General features: G+C 43.1%; 1 protein-coding gene across 1 annotated transcript in view; it reads left to right on the top strand.

Moving 5' to 3' along the window:
• The window catches only part of LOC111150822 (dynein axonemal heavy chain 14), a 319,964-nt gene that overhangs the window by 209,455 nt on the left and 96,628 nt on the right, over positions 1-13,881 (top strand). Inside the window, exons 54-57 of the mRNA XM_022508439.1 lie at positions 7,446-7,643; positions 9,531-9,689; positions 11,822-12,013; positions 13,075-13,256. Of these exons, the coding sequence (XP_022364147.1) occupies positions 7,446-7,643; positions 9,531-9,689; positions 11,822-12,013; positions 13,075-13,256 (731 nt within the window). The remainder of the gene's footprint in view (positions 1-7,445; positions 7,644-9,530; positions 9,690-11,821; positions 12,014-13,074; positions 13,257-13,881) is intronic.

Raw genomic sequence — 13,881 nt, 5'->3', positions numbered from 1 at the left:
TCCAACACATGCAGCCAATTATAGGAATCACAGTATTTATGAACATTGAAGCTGTTGCTTATGCCTATTATTTATGTATTTTATACCTCTGTTATTTATAACTAGTTACTTAATCCACATCATTTTTTCCCAAAATGACTTGTTTTGCATTCAGAACTACTAGAACTTTATTTAAACAGACATGTATTAAGACTGATTAAAAGGAATTAAAAACTAAAAAATAGAATTAAGGCAAAAATACAAAAGCAAATATTTCCTCCACCAAAACTATTTCTTTACTAACCTTGCCCACCTCACAGATGCCACCAACATAGATCTACCGCTCTAGCTGGAAACCCAGGAACCCCTTGTTCTGGATGCTTTTCTGTCACGCCCCACACTACATCCCGCAATACAGATTCCAAAATATATCTCAAGTCTGCGCTCGTTTGCATCTCAATTGCCACCACCCCGCCCAAACCACTCCCACCGCCCCCAGGATTCCTGCTTCCCCTATCTAAAATATATCTTCTACCCTCCCCTCAGCCCCTGTCACTCTGTCCCTTTTTTCTGCTTTTTCTCCCTAGACCTTAGCATTATCTGATCTTATGTATTTAACTTTTCATTTATTTATTATCTGTCTCCACATTTAGAACATAAGCTCCATAAGATCTATGGTTTTCTCTATTCCAGTTAATAATGGATTATTTTTAACTCCCAAATGGCACAAACTCTCAGTTTGCTTATTTTACCAATAACAAGTGAATTTACAAAGAGTTCTCAATTCTGAAATCCTGAGAATGCATTCAGAGCATTTGTAAAAGACCTAATGCTCAATTAGATATTTACCTCTTTAACAATGATTTCTCATGACCCTTTCGTCCTATCAGAGCCCCTGTTAAAAATACAAGGTAAAGCATGGCAAGTCCCTGTTTCCTCCCTGATCCTGGGACTGTTTTGCCCAATTAAACATCATCAGCGGATCAACAGATCTTTGCCCTGGGATTCACTTGTGTAAAATGGTAAGGTAACCGGAAGCTGACCTAGCCTGCAAGGCTTCAGCAGGGATTAACATCTAGAGGGAACATAATGACTTGATGAAGAACGTTTAAAACACATTTTAAAAAACCGTCATCATCTAGATTGGTCAATTCAAATGAGATTAGTTGAATAGATAAAGAAGTAAAAAGCAAATCACACATGACTTGTTAAAAGTAAGCATTACTTAGTTCAGCGGGATTGTATAACTGAACTACCAGAACAAGAAAACAAGCTTCTAGAGGCTGCCCTCCTGCCTTGACTCATGACCCGCCTTTTCCATTTCTAAAGCTGGCAACGTGCCGTATTTCTAACCCTTCATCAGCTGTCACACATCTCCCTTTGTCTCTCTGACCACAGCCAGGAAAGATTCCCTGCTGTTTAGGACTCGTGTGTTGTTTTTTTTTTTTTTAATTTTATTTATTTATTTGACAGACAGAGATCACAAGTAGGCAGAGAGGCAGGCAGAGAGAGAGGAGGAAGCAGGCTCCCTGCTGAGCAGAGAGTCCGATGTGGGGCTCGATCCCAGGACCCTGAGATCATGACCTGAGCCAAAGGCAGAGGCTTTAACCCACTGAGCCACTCAGGCACCCAGGACTCGTGTATTTAGAGTGAGCTCAACCAGGTTATCCAAAATCTTCTCCCCATTTCAAGATCCTTAATGTCATCACATTGACAAAGTCTCTTTTGCCATACAAGAGCACAGGCTCTAGGGATCATGAGGTGACACATTTGGGGGTGAAGGTGGCAAAGATATTATAGTACCTACCACAGACAGTATAAATATATTTTTCTTTTAACTACTTTCCAAGATAGGTGCATAAAACAGTAATTACAAAATTATTTTTGGGCTAATAACATAAAGATTTAGTATATATAATAATAACACAAAAGAGAAAGGAGCAAATGGAGCTATTTTGGAGCAGACTTTCTCTATTTTACCGGAATTAAGTTAATATTAATCTGAAGTAGATAAAAAAATTAAAATATACAATGTAATTCCTAGAGAAACCATCAAAAAAAAAAAACCCTAAAAAAATACATAACATAAAATAACAAAAGAGTTAAAATAGAACTCTAGAAAAAATACTGAGTTAACACCATGAGAAGATTAGAGGAGAAACAAAGGGGGAAAAGACACAAGACATTAAAAAACAGCAATATGGTAGATGTAAATCAAATCATATCATTCATAACAGTAAATATATATGTACTAAATGTTGCAATAAAAAAGCAGAGATTAGGTGTGCCTGGGTGGCTCAGTGGGTTAAGCCTCTGCCTTCGGCTCAGGTCATGATCTCAGGGTCCTGGGATCAAGCCCCACATTGGGCTCTCTGCTCAGCAGGGAGCCTGCTTCCTCCTCTCTCTCTGCCTGCCTCTCTGCCTAGTGATCTCTGTCTATCAAATAAATAAATAAAATCTTTAAAAAAAAAAAAAAAGCAGAGATTGTAGGACAGGACAGGATTTTTTAAAAAATCTAATCATATGCTGTCAACAGGAATTGCATTTTAGATTCAGAAACACAAAGTTGAAAATGGAAAGATGGTTGGGGTGCCTGGGTGGCTCAGTCTGTTAAGCATCTGCCTTCAGCTCAGGTCATGATCCCAGGGTTCTAGGATGGAGTCCTGCACTGGGTCCTCTACTCAGTGGGGAGTCTCTTGCTCCCTCTCCCTCTGCTGCTCCCCCTGCTTTTGCTCTCTCTTTCTCTCTCTGACAAATAAATAAATAAAATCTTTTTTAAAAAATGGAGAAAGATAATTCATGCCAATAAACCCCGTAAGAGAGTTGGAGTGGGTTATACTAATAGCAAACAAAATAGACTTTTCAGGGGGAAAAAATAAGTGTTGGAGAAAAAAGAAAGATGTTATAATGATAAAAGCATCAATCATCAGAAAGATACAACAATTATAAACACACACACCTAACAGCTAAGCCCCAAAATATGTGAAGCCAAACAGACAGAATTGAAGAGAAAAAAATGAGCAGTGTAACAGTAATGATTGGAATCTTCAATATCCGCACTCTCAACCTTTGCTAGAGCAACTAGATAAAAAACCAACAGGGATATAAATATGTCAACAATACTGTAAAACAATTTGACCTCATTGACATAGACACCAGACTCCTTCCCTCCAACTGCAAAATACACATTCTTCTCAAGCACACATGGAACATTCTCCAGCATAGACCATGTGCCAGGCTGTAGAACAAGACTCAATACATTTAAAAGGACTGAAGTCATTCAGAGTACATCCTCAGAACACAACAGAATTAAAGTAGAAATCAATAACAGAAAGAAATTTGAAATATTCCCCAAAATGTGGAATTTTTACAATATACTGTTAAATAACCAGTGAATGAAAGAATAAATCTCAAAACCTATTGAGAAATATTTTGAGATAAATTAAAATACAGCATACACAAAGCAGTACTTAGAGGTAAATGTGTATAAGATATAAAGGCCTAAATTTAAAAAAAGAAAAACCTCATATAACCTAACCTCCCACATTAGGAAACTAAAGAAGGAAAGAAAACTAAACCCCAAAGCAAGCAGAAAGAAGGAATTGATAAAGATGAGAGAAGTAGAGAACAGAAGAAGAATAGAGAATATCAATGAAACCAAAGGTTTGTTCTCTGAAAAGATAAACAAAATCAACAAGCCAAGAGAAAAAGAGGAAAAAGAGTCCATTATTAAAATTATTAAAACCAGGAATTAGAGAGAGGACATAACAACCAACATTACAGAAACAAAGGATTGTAAGAGAAGAGTATGAACAACTGTGTGCTGGCACATTGGATAGCCTTGATGAAATGGACACTTGCTTGGAAGACACAGATGACTGAGCCAAAGAAAGAGGAAATCTGAAAGGACCTAAACAAAGAGATTGAATTGGGAATTTGAAAACTTCCCATGAAGAAAAGCCCAGGGCTGAACGCTTCCCTGGAGAATTCTACCAAACATTTAAGGAAGAATGATATAGTTGTAAAATTCCTACACAAAATATTAATGAACTGAATGCAATAACATATAAGCATCAGGTGCCATGACCAAGTGAGCTTTATCTTGGGAATGCATGTTTGACTAAACATCCAAAACACAGTAATATAAAGCACCGTATTAATAGAATATAAGGCAAACCCACATGATCATTTGTGCAGAAAATGTGTTTGATAAAATCTAATACCATTAATAATTTTTTTAAAAAACTCTTTAGCAAAAACGAATAGAAGGGAACTTCACCAGCCTAATAAAAGGCATCTGTGGAAAACTTACATGCTTAAAGATGAAAGACTAAATGTTTTTCCCCTAAGACTGGGAACAAAACAAAGATGTTTTTCTCTCTCAATTTCTGTTCAACCCTACACTAGAGTTTGTAGTCAGTGCAATTAGATAAGAAAAAGAAGAAAAAAGGCATCCAGATACTTACCTTACAGGAAGTAAAACTGTCTTTATTCACATTCCACATAATCCTGTTTATAGAAAATCCTAAGGACAAACTACCCCATTAAAAACAGACACCTCACAAAAGCATATAAAAAGATTCTCAATATCACTTGTTGTTAGGGAAAACAATCTGATACCATTTCACACCTATTAGAATGACCAAATTTTTTTAAAAAGAGGGGGGATAGTAGGAATTGCTAGTAAAGATAGCAACAGGAACTCTTCATTTATTGCTGATGGGAATGCAGAATGACACAGTCACTTAGAAAGATAACTTGGTGGTTTTTTACAAAGCTGAAGATAGCCTTACCATATAGTCTAGCAATATGCTCCTATGTATCTACCTAACATATTTGAAAACTTAGATCCTCAAAAAAAAAAAGCCTTCCCATGCATAATTATAGTGACTTTATTCAAAAACTGGCCACAACCAATATGTCCTTCAGTAAGTGATAAACTGGGGTACAATGGAATATTTTTCAAAGATAAAAAGAAATGAGATATCAAGCCACAAAAAAACATGGACAAATCTTAAAGGCATATTGCTAACTGAAAGAAGTCAGTCTGGAAATACAGCACACCATATGATTCCAATTATATGACATTCTGGGAAAGACAAAACTATGGTGATGGTAAAAAGATTGGCGGTTGCCAAGGGTTTGGAGAGAGGAAGGAAGATGAAACACAAGATAGCCGAGTGGTGACACTGTTCTGTGCAATGCTGTAATGGTGAGTACATGACACCATACATTTGTCAAAGCCCATGAACTCACAGCACAAAGAGCAAACCTTAGTGTATGGTAGTTTCAAAAAACCACTTAAGAGGTCTGGGGAGTCCCAGGATGGAATGCAGAAAGTGACAAAACAAGTGAACTATGTTACAGTGTGTGCAGGAATCTCCCTGAAGAGGGTGGGAGGGAAAGGAACTGACCTAAGAAAGTTTGGAAATGAGCAGACTCTGTAAGACTAATGTCAAGAGACACTGTAAGTCAGCACTGTACTGTAACTAATCAAGTAGTTTCCTGTGGGAGTGAGGTCACCATTCTGATAGCACTGTGCGTGTATATCCCAGCTGAGTAACTAAGTAGAGGGTGGCAGGTGGTGGGAGCCAGTGTTCTCACGGTTGCAGCAGGAGCTTACAGAAGCAAGGGGAAGAGGCTAGAGTGATCCATGTGGTGATGGGTGAGAGTTGAAGACAGCAGTTGAACTCGTGTTTGGTTTCATGTATATGGTTATAACAGACATATTTATAGGAATGTGTGTATGCGAAGGTTAGCATATGAAATTGGAGCATAACTCCGCACTCCTTCACTGTGAGCTTTAGTCCTTTTCTCCCGAAGGATGCAGTGTGAAAAGGGGAAAAACAGGAACTTCACAATGGAGAAGCCTGACATTGACTACTTTATCTAGGTGACCAAGGTCCACAATTAATGGTGATAAATCATGTTGATAAACGGCACTTTATCCCCGTGGTCTTTCCTCCCAGAAACACATAACCCCAGTCTAGTCAGAAGGAAGACATCAAGAAAATCTCAAACAAGAGCCATTCTACAAAATGCCTGACCAGCTCGCTTCAAACCCATCAGTGTCATCAAAAGAAAACAAAAAAAGAGAGTCTGAAACTGTCACAGTCAAGAGGAGCCTCAGGAGACAGAACTAGTAAAAATAATATGTCCCTGATGGGATCCTGGGACAGAAAGAGAATGTTAGGTAAAAACTAAGGAATTCTGAATAAAGTATGGATTCCAGTTAATAATAATGTATCGATACTGTTTCATTTAATGGTAACAAGTATATCCTACTAGTTAGATGTCCGTAGGGGAAATGGAATGTGGGGTGTATGAAAATTCTCTTTTCTATCTTGGCAATTTTACTGTGAATCAAAAACTCTCCTAAAATCAAAAAGTTTATTTTTTTAAGGGGACAAAAGATTTAACAAAAGACGCACAAATGCAGGCAAGTCCATGCGAAGACTCCCCGCCATCGCGAGCCGTTAGGGAAAGGCGCTGGAAACGCCATGGTGCTGGCGGGGCTGTGGATAAGCCGGAACCCATGCCCATGGCCAGCATGGACGTAAAGTGGTACACCTGCTTGGAATAACAGTTTGAGCATTACTCACGACGTTGACCCTGATTTACCCTTTAACGGAGCAGTTCCGTTTCTCTGTATCTATACAAGAGAAAGCAAACGTTCGCTGGACAACGTGCACGTGCGTGTTCCCGTGAGCATCGTCGGAATAGCCACGAGGTGGACGTGCTCCCAAGCATCCATCAGTAGGTCCCATCCAGGAGGATACTATTGAGCAATAAAAAGGGACAGACGGCAGATAGACGCTCCCACATGCAAGAACCACAAAGCCGTCATGCTAAGTGAGGAGGCAGATGCTCAAGACTTCGTGTGTACGATTCAGTGGCTAGGAAAGCTACAGAGACGGAAGGTGTGCTAATGGTTGCCTGGGCCTGGGGTCAAGGAATGACTACTAACAGGCCTGGGGCGTCCAACTATTCTAAGATGGATTTACTGGTTGAAAACCTGTAGATTTACTAAAAATCATTGAATTATACACATAAAAAGAGGTGTAGTCTGTAAGTTACACCTCAGCACAGCTGCTAAAAAAGGCAATACTTTCTCATTATTACCGGAGAGCACCTAAGGGTCGGTTGCTCAGAATAAAGGGGGAAAGACCTATCTAAATTCTTCTAAATGAAAAGTCAAATATCGGCAATAACGTAACAATTCATAAACACGTCAATGCTATTTTTTCAGATTGTGTTCTTGTTCCAGTCAGGTTGTCTCATATATTTCAAGAGACTACACAGAGACAATGTGTCTGCAAGCCCTATGGAACTCTGATAAATACTTTGGTTATATTTCACGTATTTCCCAAAAAGATTCTCGGTATTTTTGCTGATAGGAAACTATACATTGTAAGGTGTCTAGGACATACATAGGAATCGTGTGTTAGGTTGTTCTTCTCGCACAGATCGGAATAGACGGCTGTGGGAAGGAGACCTGCGCCACCCTGGCCTGTTACTTGACAGAATGCAAACTCTACCGAGTGCCCACATCCCGCAATTACGCCGACATCGAATTCAAAGAAGACTTTAAAAGGGGCTTCATTCAAGCTGGACTGGAAGGGAACCCCACTGCTTTGATAGTTACTAGTTTAAACTCAAAGCAGGTCAGTACTTTTTGTCTTCAGCATTTGCTAGCATTTTCCATGTAAGTAGTGTCCCCCACCCCCATTTAATATTTGAAAAGAAAGTATGGTCCTGCCAGCCTGCCCTAGTTTTCCCACTGTCCTGTCCTTACCCACTCACAGCCCAGAGTGTTTATATACTTGTCCTCCTGCTGCAGAGAGATTTGCAAAAGCATCTTCTGTCTTTATAATTTTCATTTTAATTGGCAAGTGAGAATTCATTTGTCCATGCCACTGAACTACTAGTCCTATAGTCTGTGTTTCGGGGAAAAAAACACAGTCATCTGATTCCACCATCTCCTCTTGGGCTCACAGCGTGCCACCACAGACCCGAGGCTCCTGTTCCTCTCCTCAGTCCTCCTCTCCAACGTCACTGTCAAATTTAGGACTCTTCTTGCAGGATACGCTTTGTTGACATATAAGCAAAAAACGCTAATCACCCCATGACTGTTTTAACCTGGTAGGTGGCATAAACTATGCCCTTCCCCAGTCACTGGCCATGCCATCTCAGATCGACTCACTTCTTCGGGGCTAGCGTCTCTCAGCACTGTTACTCTGCGATAGTTCCAAGTGTTGTTCCAAACCGCATCTTGTTTTCTCTCCTCGTACTGGGCCTCTCTTCCCAGCCTTGTGGTTTCCTTGCATATCGAGTTTTGCGAGTGAGTCCACGAGCTGTGTTGTTATCTGCTGTTCTCCAGAGTGTCCAGTTTTCTACTTTAATTATATGTCCCCCCTCCCCAAATTTAAATACCCTGCTCTGTTCATCAGCTTGAAGTTTCTTACAGCTGCTTTTCTGGATTTCGGAAGATGTCACTTCTCCCATGCTGGAGGCCTGCCGTTCTAATTTAAGATATCATTTTTCAGAGACGCTCTATCAGCTGGAGCTGGGCTGGACAAGCTCATTGACTCCCGTGTCATTCAGGACTTCAAGGTCACTAGATCCCTTCTCCACACTTTCCAGCTTCCTCCTGACCACATCATTGCTTTCCACATGAATCCAAAAAAATGGTGTTAGGACTAGTTAGATTAGCATTCGTGAAGTGGGACACAGGGTATTGGGTAGGGACCCATAGTTCAACAGAGCACCAAGAGCAAGATGGAAACGGAGAAGTTTCTTACAGGTCCTGGGAGAAGGGCAAAGTATGCCTCGAGGGGCCGCATGGGGTGGTCAGGGTGGGGTCAGGCAGGGAGACCAGGATCCAGGACCTGTGGGTGGCATGACTTGGGCTCCCAGTCAGGGCCAATTGGGCCCACTCACACCTAAAGAGTGGGGTTTGGTTCAGCCCACGGGGGTCTCTCTAAGGGGCACATAGGGCCTGCAGGCCCTGGGAGGCAGGGATGGCTGCTGAGCACAGGCTGTCGGGGAAGACCTCCCAGCAGCTGGCACCCACTCGTCACTCTGCGGGCGGCTCACACAGGGGGCTGGTGTCAGGGTAGGGTCCCCTCAGGCTGCCTGAGAGAATGAAACAGATGCCAAGGCAGTAGCACCCAGGGTAGGTAAGCAGACCCCCTGACCAGGAGGGAATGACCAGGGTGTTTGAGAAGCCCCATCCGTTGTCCATCAGTCACGCGCGAGCCAGGAGACCAGCTGGCCCCGTGGCAGCTCTGTCAGCCCCTCCTGGAGGTTGACAAACAGCTCCTTTTCCTTCCCCTGCCTGAGACACCAGAAACCTGTGAGGGTCTCAGGAGCATCCTGAGGAGGGGATGAGACAAAGTTCTTTTTTTTTATATCACGGATTTACTCTCAAAATCAAAATGCTTATATGTTTTAATAAAAACTCCTTTTCTTTGTCCTGGGTCTCCAGTGTATTTAGGGGGGAAAATGTAAATAATTTACTCACTCCTGATTGGATATCTGTTTCATCTAAGGAGTCATTTTTGGAGGACTTGAACAGCATTCTCAATCTGAAGAAAATACTTTACCTGTTTGAAAACGAGGAGCTGGACTCCATCGCGCTGAAGATGAGATCAGCTGAACAGTCCTGTTACATGGATAACAGGCAGTCTCTCCTTGCGTTCTTCCAGAAGGTACTCTTTTGTGGGTTGGCGTTATCAAGTTACCATGTTAAATTATGAATAGACTATGTTTATAATTCTCTACCTGAATTTCAAGCTGGATAGTTTTTTGTTTTGTTTTGTTTTCAGTTCTTTAAAAGAGGTTTTTTTAAAAGATTTTATTTATTTATTTGACAGAAAGAGATCACAAGTAGGCAGAGAGGCAGGCAGAGAGAGAGGGGGAAGCAGGCTCCCTGCTGAGCAGAGAGCCTGATGTGGGGCTCGATCCCAGGACCCTGAGATCATGACCTGAGCCAAAGGCAGAGGCTTAACCCATTGAGCCATCCAGGCGCCCCTAGTTCTTTAAATGAGTTTTTTTAAAGTTAAAACTGGTGAGTGGATCCCGCACGCAGATACCCCACTCCCTTAGGGCAATCCAAGGTCAAGGAGGATCTGGGCGTGCCTGGCTATCAGTGGCTGAAGAGCATGATAACAGCGAGAGGCAATGACAAGAGAGTAAGACAACAGGCTTATTTCTTATACTGACTTCCCTCCCTGACCATAGTTGGTAACAAGTCTGGAAAGGCAAGAGACAAGAATTCTTGCATCCCTTTAAATAACCCTGGAGTTGGCTGGAGGGTGATGGGAACAGACAGAAATAATGCAGACGGAGCAGATGGTATTCACAAGGACCTCAGCAGTGGGTCCATCTGGAGACGGAGGCCAGACCATCGAGCTAAGCTTTCTGTGTCTTTAAGGCCTGATGACCGGCCAGCCATTCGGCGGTGAGAGAGGTAGGAGGTAAGATTGTGTCCAAAGGGGAAGCACACAGGCCAACTGACTTCTCGGGCCAGTTCCTGTTGCTAACAGAGTCACCTGAAGATTGACCTGACCCACCCTCCATCCTCAGTGGACACTTAGTGATCCGGCACTAGAAGATGTAAAACCTCCCACAGATGGGGTCCAGAGTTGAGGGAGAACAATGACGTCACATGAATGGATGCGTACATCAGGTTCTACTTTTAAATGCAATCATCCTAATAACTTGTGGCCCTCTGGTGCCTTATTACTAAATTGGTTTATGTAGATTGTTATTAACAAGGAAGAGCAAAGAAGTTCTCATCAGAGAACAGTGCACTCCAGCAATAAAAAATAAACCAAGAATCCCAGTTAGAAATCAATTTTAATTATTTGTATGTCTATTTTATACTGTATTTCCAAAAATGACTTGAAGTCTCTTACAGTAATCATAGTGCGGGCATACTTGAAGCCATTAACATTGAATATCTTGGAGAAGGAGTTTGGGGATGGGTAGAGCAAAGAGAGGTAACTTCATTTTTAATTTAAACGTTTCTCTGTTGTATGAATTCTGCGTTGAACAGTTTGATTTGCTCTCATACATTTTTTAAGGACAAAAAGGAGGAAAAAGAATCTTACACTTTCTCTGCTTTCAGCTTTAGCACACTTCTTTGGCAAAATAGGTTGCTTGATACTCAGACATCTTTCACTTTTTACAAATTGAACTGTTTGAGTAGAAAGGAACATTGAATCCCTGAAGCTGCTTTCAGGAATGTGGTTTCATTGAGTGTGACGTACGGACATGAGGACAGACCCTGCGCCCATGCCAGTCCTTCCAAGGAGCCAGGAACAGCAGCCGCACAGCCCAACCTCATGAGAGGAAGGATGCGGGGAGATGTCGTGGAGACCAGCACTTTGAGGAAGACCTGCAAAACTGTAGAGGCTCCAATACTGTGTAGCGCTCGCCCACAGTGTCCGTCCGTCTCTCTCCTGGCCTTCAGCTTTCACTCTACCACTTCCCATGTTCAGTTTCTGGGCATCTTAGTGGCACACCAACCCAGAGCAAAGGCTAAAATAGACCCGCTCCCCTCTGGTGGAAGGTCCCCTACTGAGCAGGGCCGAGCACCACACTCTCTCGTGTGACCTGGTTCATTGAGGGGATGTTCCGGGTCATGTGGAGCACCACCTGGCCACTTTCCTCGTGAGAACTCCACGGGGCTGGCACGTCCCTGTGGAAGGCGCTCAGCGGGCACCTGAGTGGCCTCTACTGAAGAATGGAAATAAGTTCCAAATGCAATTTTTAATGTACTACTTTTTCCAAAGCAGGGGATTCCATTTCAACAGCTTGCGTCTCTATTAATTTTCAGAGGATCCATAAAAACCTTCATATTTTTATGACCATGAGTCCGGCAGGACCGACCTTCCGCCAGCATTGTAGAGCCTACCCCTCCATGATCACCACCTGCACTATCGACTGGTATGAGAAGTGGCCAAAAGAGGCTCTCCTTGTCGTAGCCAATTCTTTCTTAAGAGAAAAGGTGTATTTAAAGAACAGACAGGTAAATGCAACCTCTTAAAAATCAGATCCAAAGGAAGATTTCAGGTTGTTAACGCATCTGGCAGAATTATGTCTCTCAAGAGCAGTGAATCCTAGGGAGGCAAAAACAGGCAGCTCTGGGCAAAACTCTGAAATAAAACAAGTGTTGGCCTTGACTCTTTATCAGTTCCCGGTCCCTTTTGCCCACTGACCCGCCCTGTGTCAGAGATGCCCAGATTCCTCACTGCCCGGGTCTCTGCACTCCCGGGCTCCATGGTGAGCAGCAGGTTTCCCCGAAGGGAAACAGCCCCCAGTGGGAACACTACAGCCTTCAGGGTACTCCCTGTCAAGCTCTCTGACTGGCCTATAACCAACCACCTACAAGAGGAGCTGAGAATTCATGAGCCACACTAAGTACGAATCTTTCCTAGTGCTGCCCGAAATGCAGCGCGGCACCTGGAAAAGGGCTCACGACACTACTTGGCAAATGTTCAAGGAAAGCAAAGGCCAAGGGCAGAGTCAGGAAGAAATGCAGCTGGGCTCAAGGGGACTGGGTGACTGGCCAACCCTGGTGGGCTAGAGGTGGGCACCAGGGCTAGGGTGTGTCTCCGAATTTTCTCCAAAACTAAGCGAGGGACACTTTCTCCTCTAGTTTTCCCATCCACATATCAGTATATCCTTTGAGCCCTGACATTTTCGCAGCTTTACTTTACTCAAGGAAGACAAGTGGAGTCTCTTGTAATTGATAACCTGCTTTAGGAAAGAAAGATGGGAGATTTAAAAAAGAAAACAAACCATGAACCCAGGCCATTGGTGATGGCCCCCTAAATCCTCGGATGGCTATAGCAGAAATGAGGGTAAGGCCCAGGAGGGCAAGTCTGGCATGTCCTTAACCACGGGCCCTATCATTGCTTCACCCCCCCACCACCATCCAACCCACTGAAGCATCTCTATTCTCGGTCCATTCAACCAGGGCCTTTTTCTTCCTTCCCACACCTCAGAATGAGAAACTATTCCAAGTTATTTATTTTCTCTTTCTTTATGTGTATTGGTTGTTTTCTCTTGATTCTTAATATCTTACAGAACTTAAAAGAAAAACTTGCCCCAACATGTGTCCAAATCCACAGAAGTATAGAAGACTTGAACACAAAATACTTCGAGAAAACCAAAAGGCATTACTATGTCACTCCCAGTAGCTACTTGCGGTTCATGGATACATTTGCTCACATTTTGAGGTCACGAGAGAAGGACATGCAAGCAAAGAGGTAAGACTTTGAGACCAAATTTTTTAAAAAGTATATATATATATATATATATATATACACACACACACACACACATATACATATAATTGGTGCTTTTAATTTTAGAAAGAAACACAAATACAAAAGGAGCCCGAATCTGCTTTTCCCGGGGTGGGGGGGAGGATAGGCAGCAGCGGCACAAGCCCTTCAGAGAGGTCCGGCATTGAGGGCTGCCCGTCGGTGGAGACAGGGCGCACACACGCAGCCAGGGAAGAGGCCGTTGTTCAATCACATCGCAAAAGCATGAGCAGCCGCGGGAGCCATTATCCTGGGGACAACACCGACATACCGGGAGCCCGATGTCACAGACAGCGGGACACGCTGGGGCTGCAGAGCCCGTGTCCAGCCGCCCCCAGGGAAGGTGGGCAAGGAAGCATGACACAGCAGGTCTTGTACCTGATCAGAGCCCCAGCGACATCGAGAAACTGTCCTCACAGCCTCCCCGGAGGATAGGGACATGAGCGGAATGGGCCGTGCAACCCCAGCCCAGGAGCATCCGGCTGTCTCTGTTCCAGAAGGCCACAGGCTGTCCTCAAGACCCCTCCAGCAGTTGTGTCCAGGTCTGCGTGACCTGTGCGGGGGTGTG

Source organism: Enhydra lutris, unplaced genomic scaffold, assembly GCF_002288905.1.
Source record: "Enhydra lutris kenyoni isolate GAN:26980312 unplaced genomic scaffold, ASM228890v2 scaffoldscaffold24, whole genome shotgun sequence".
NCBI lineage: Eukaryota > Metazoa > Chordata > Mammalia > Carnivora > Mustelidae > Enhydra > Enhydra lutris.
Note: the sequence above shows the minus strand (reverse complement) of the source record. Positions and strands in the feature narration are given on the sequence as shown.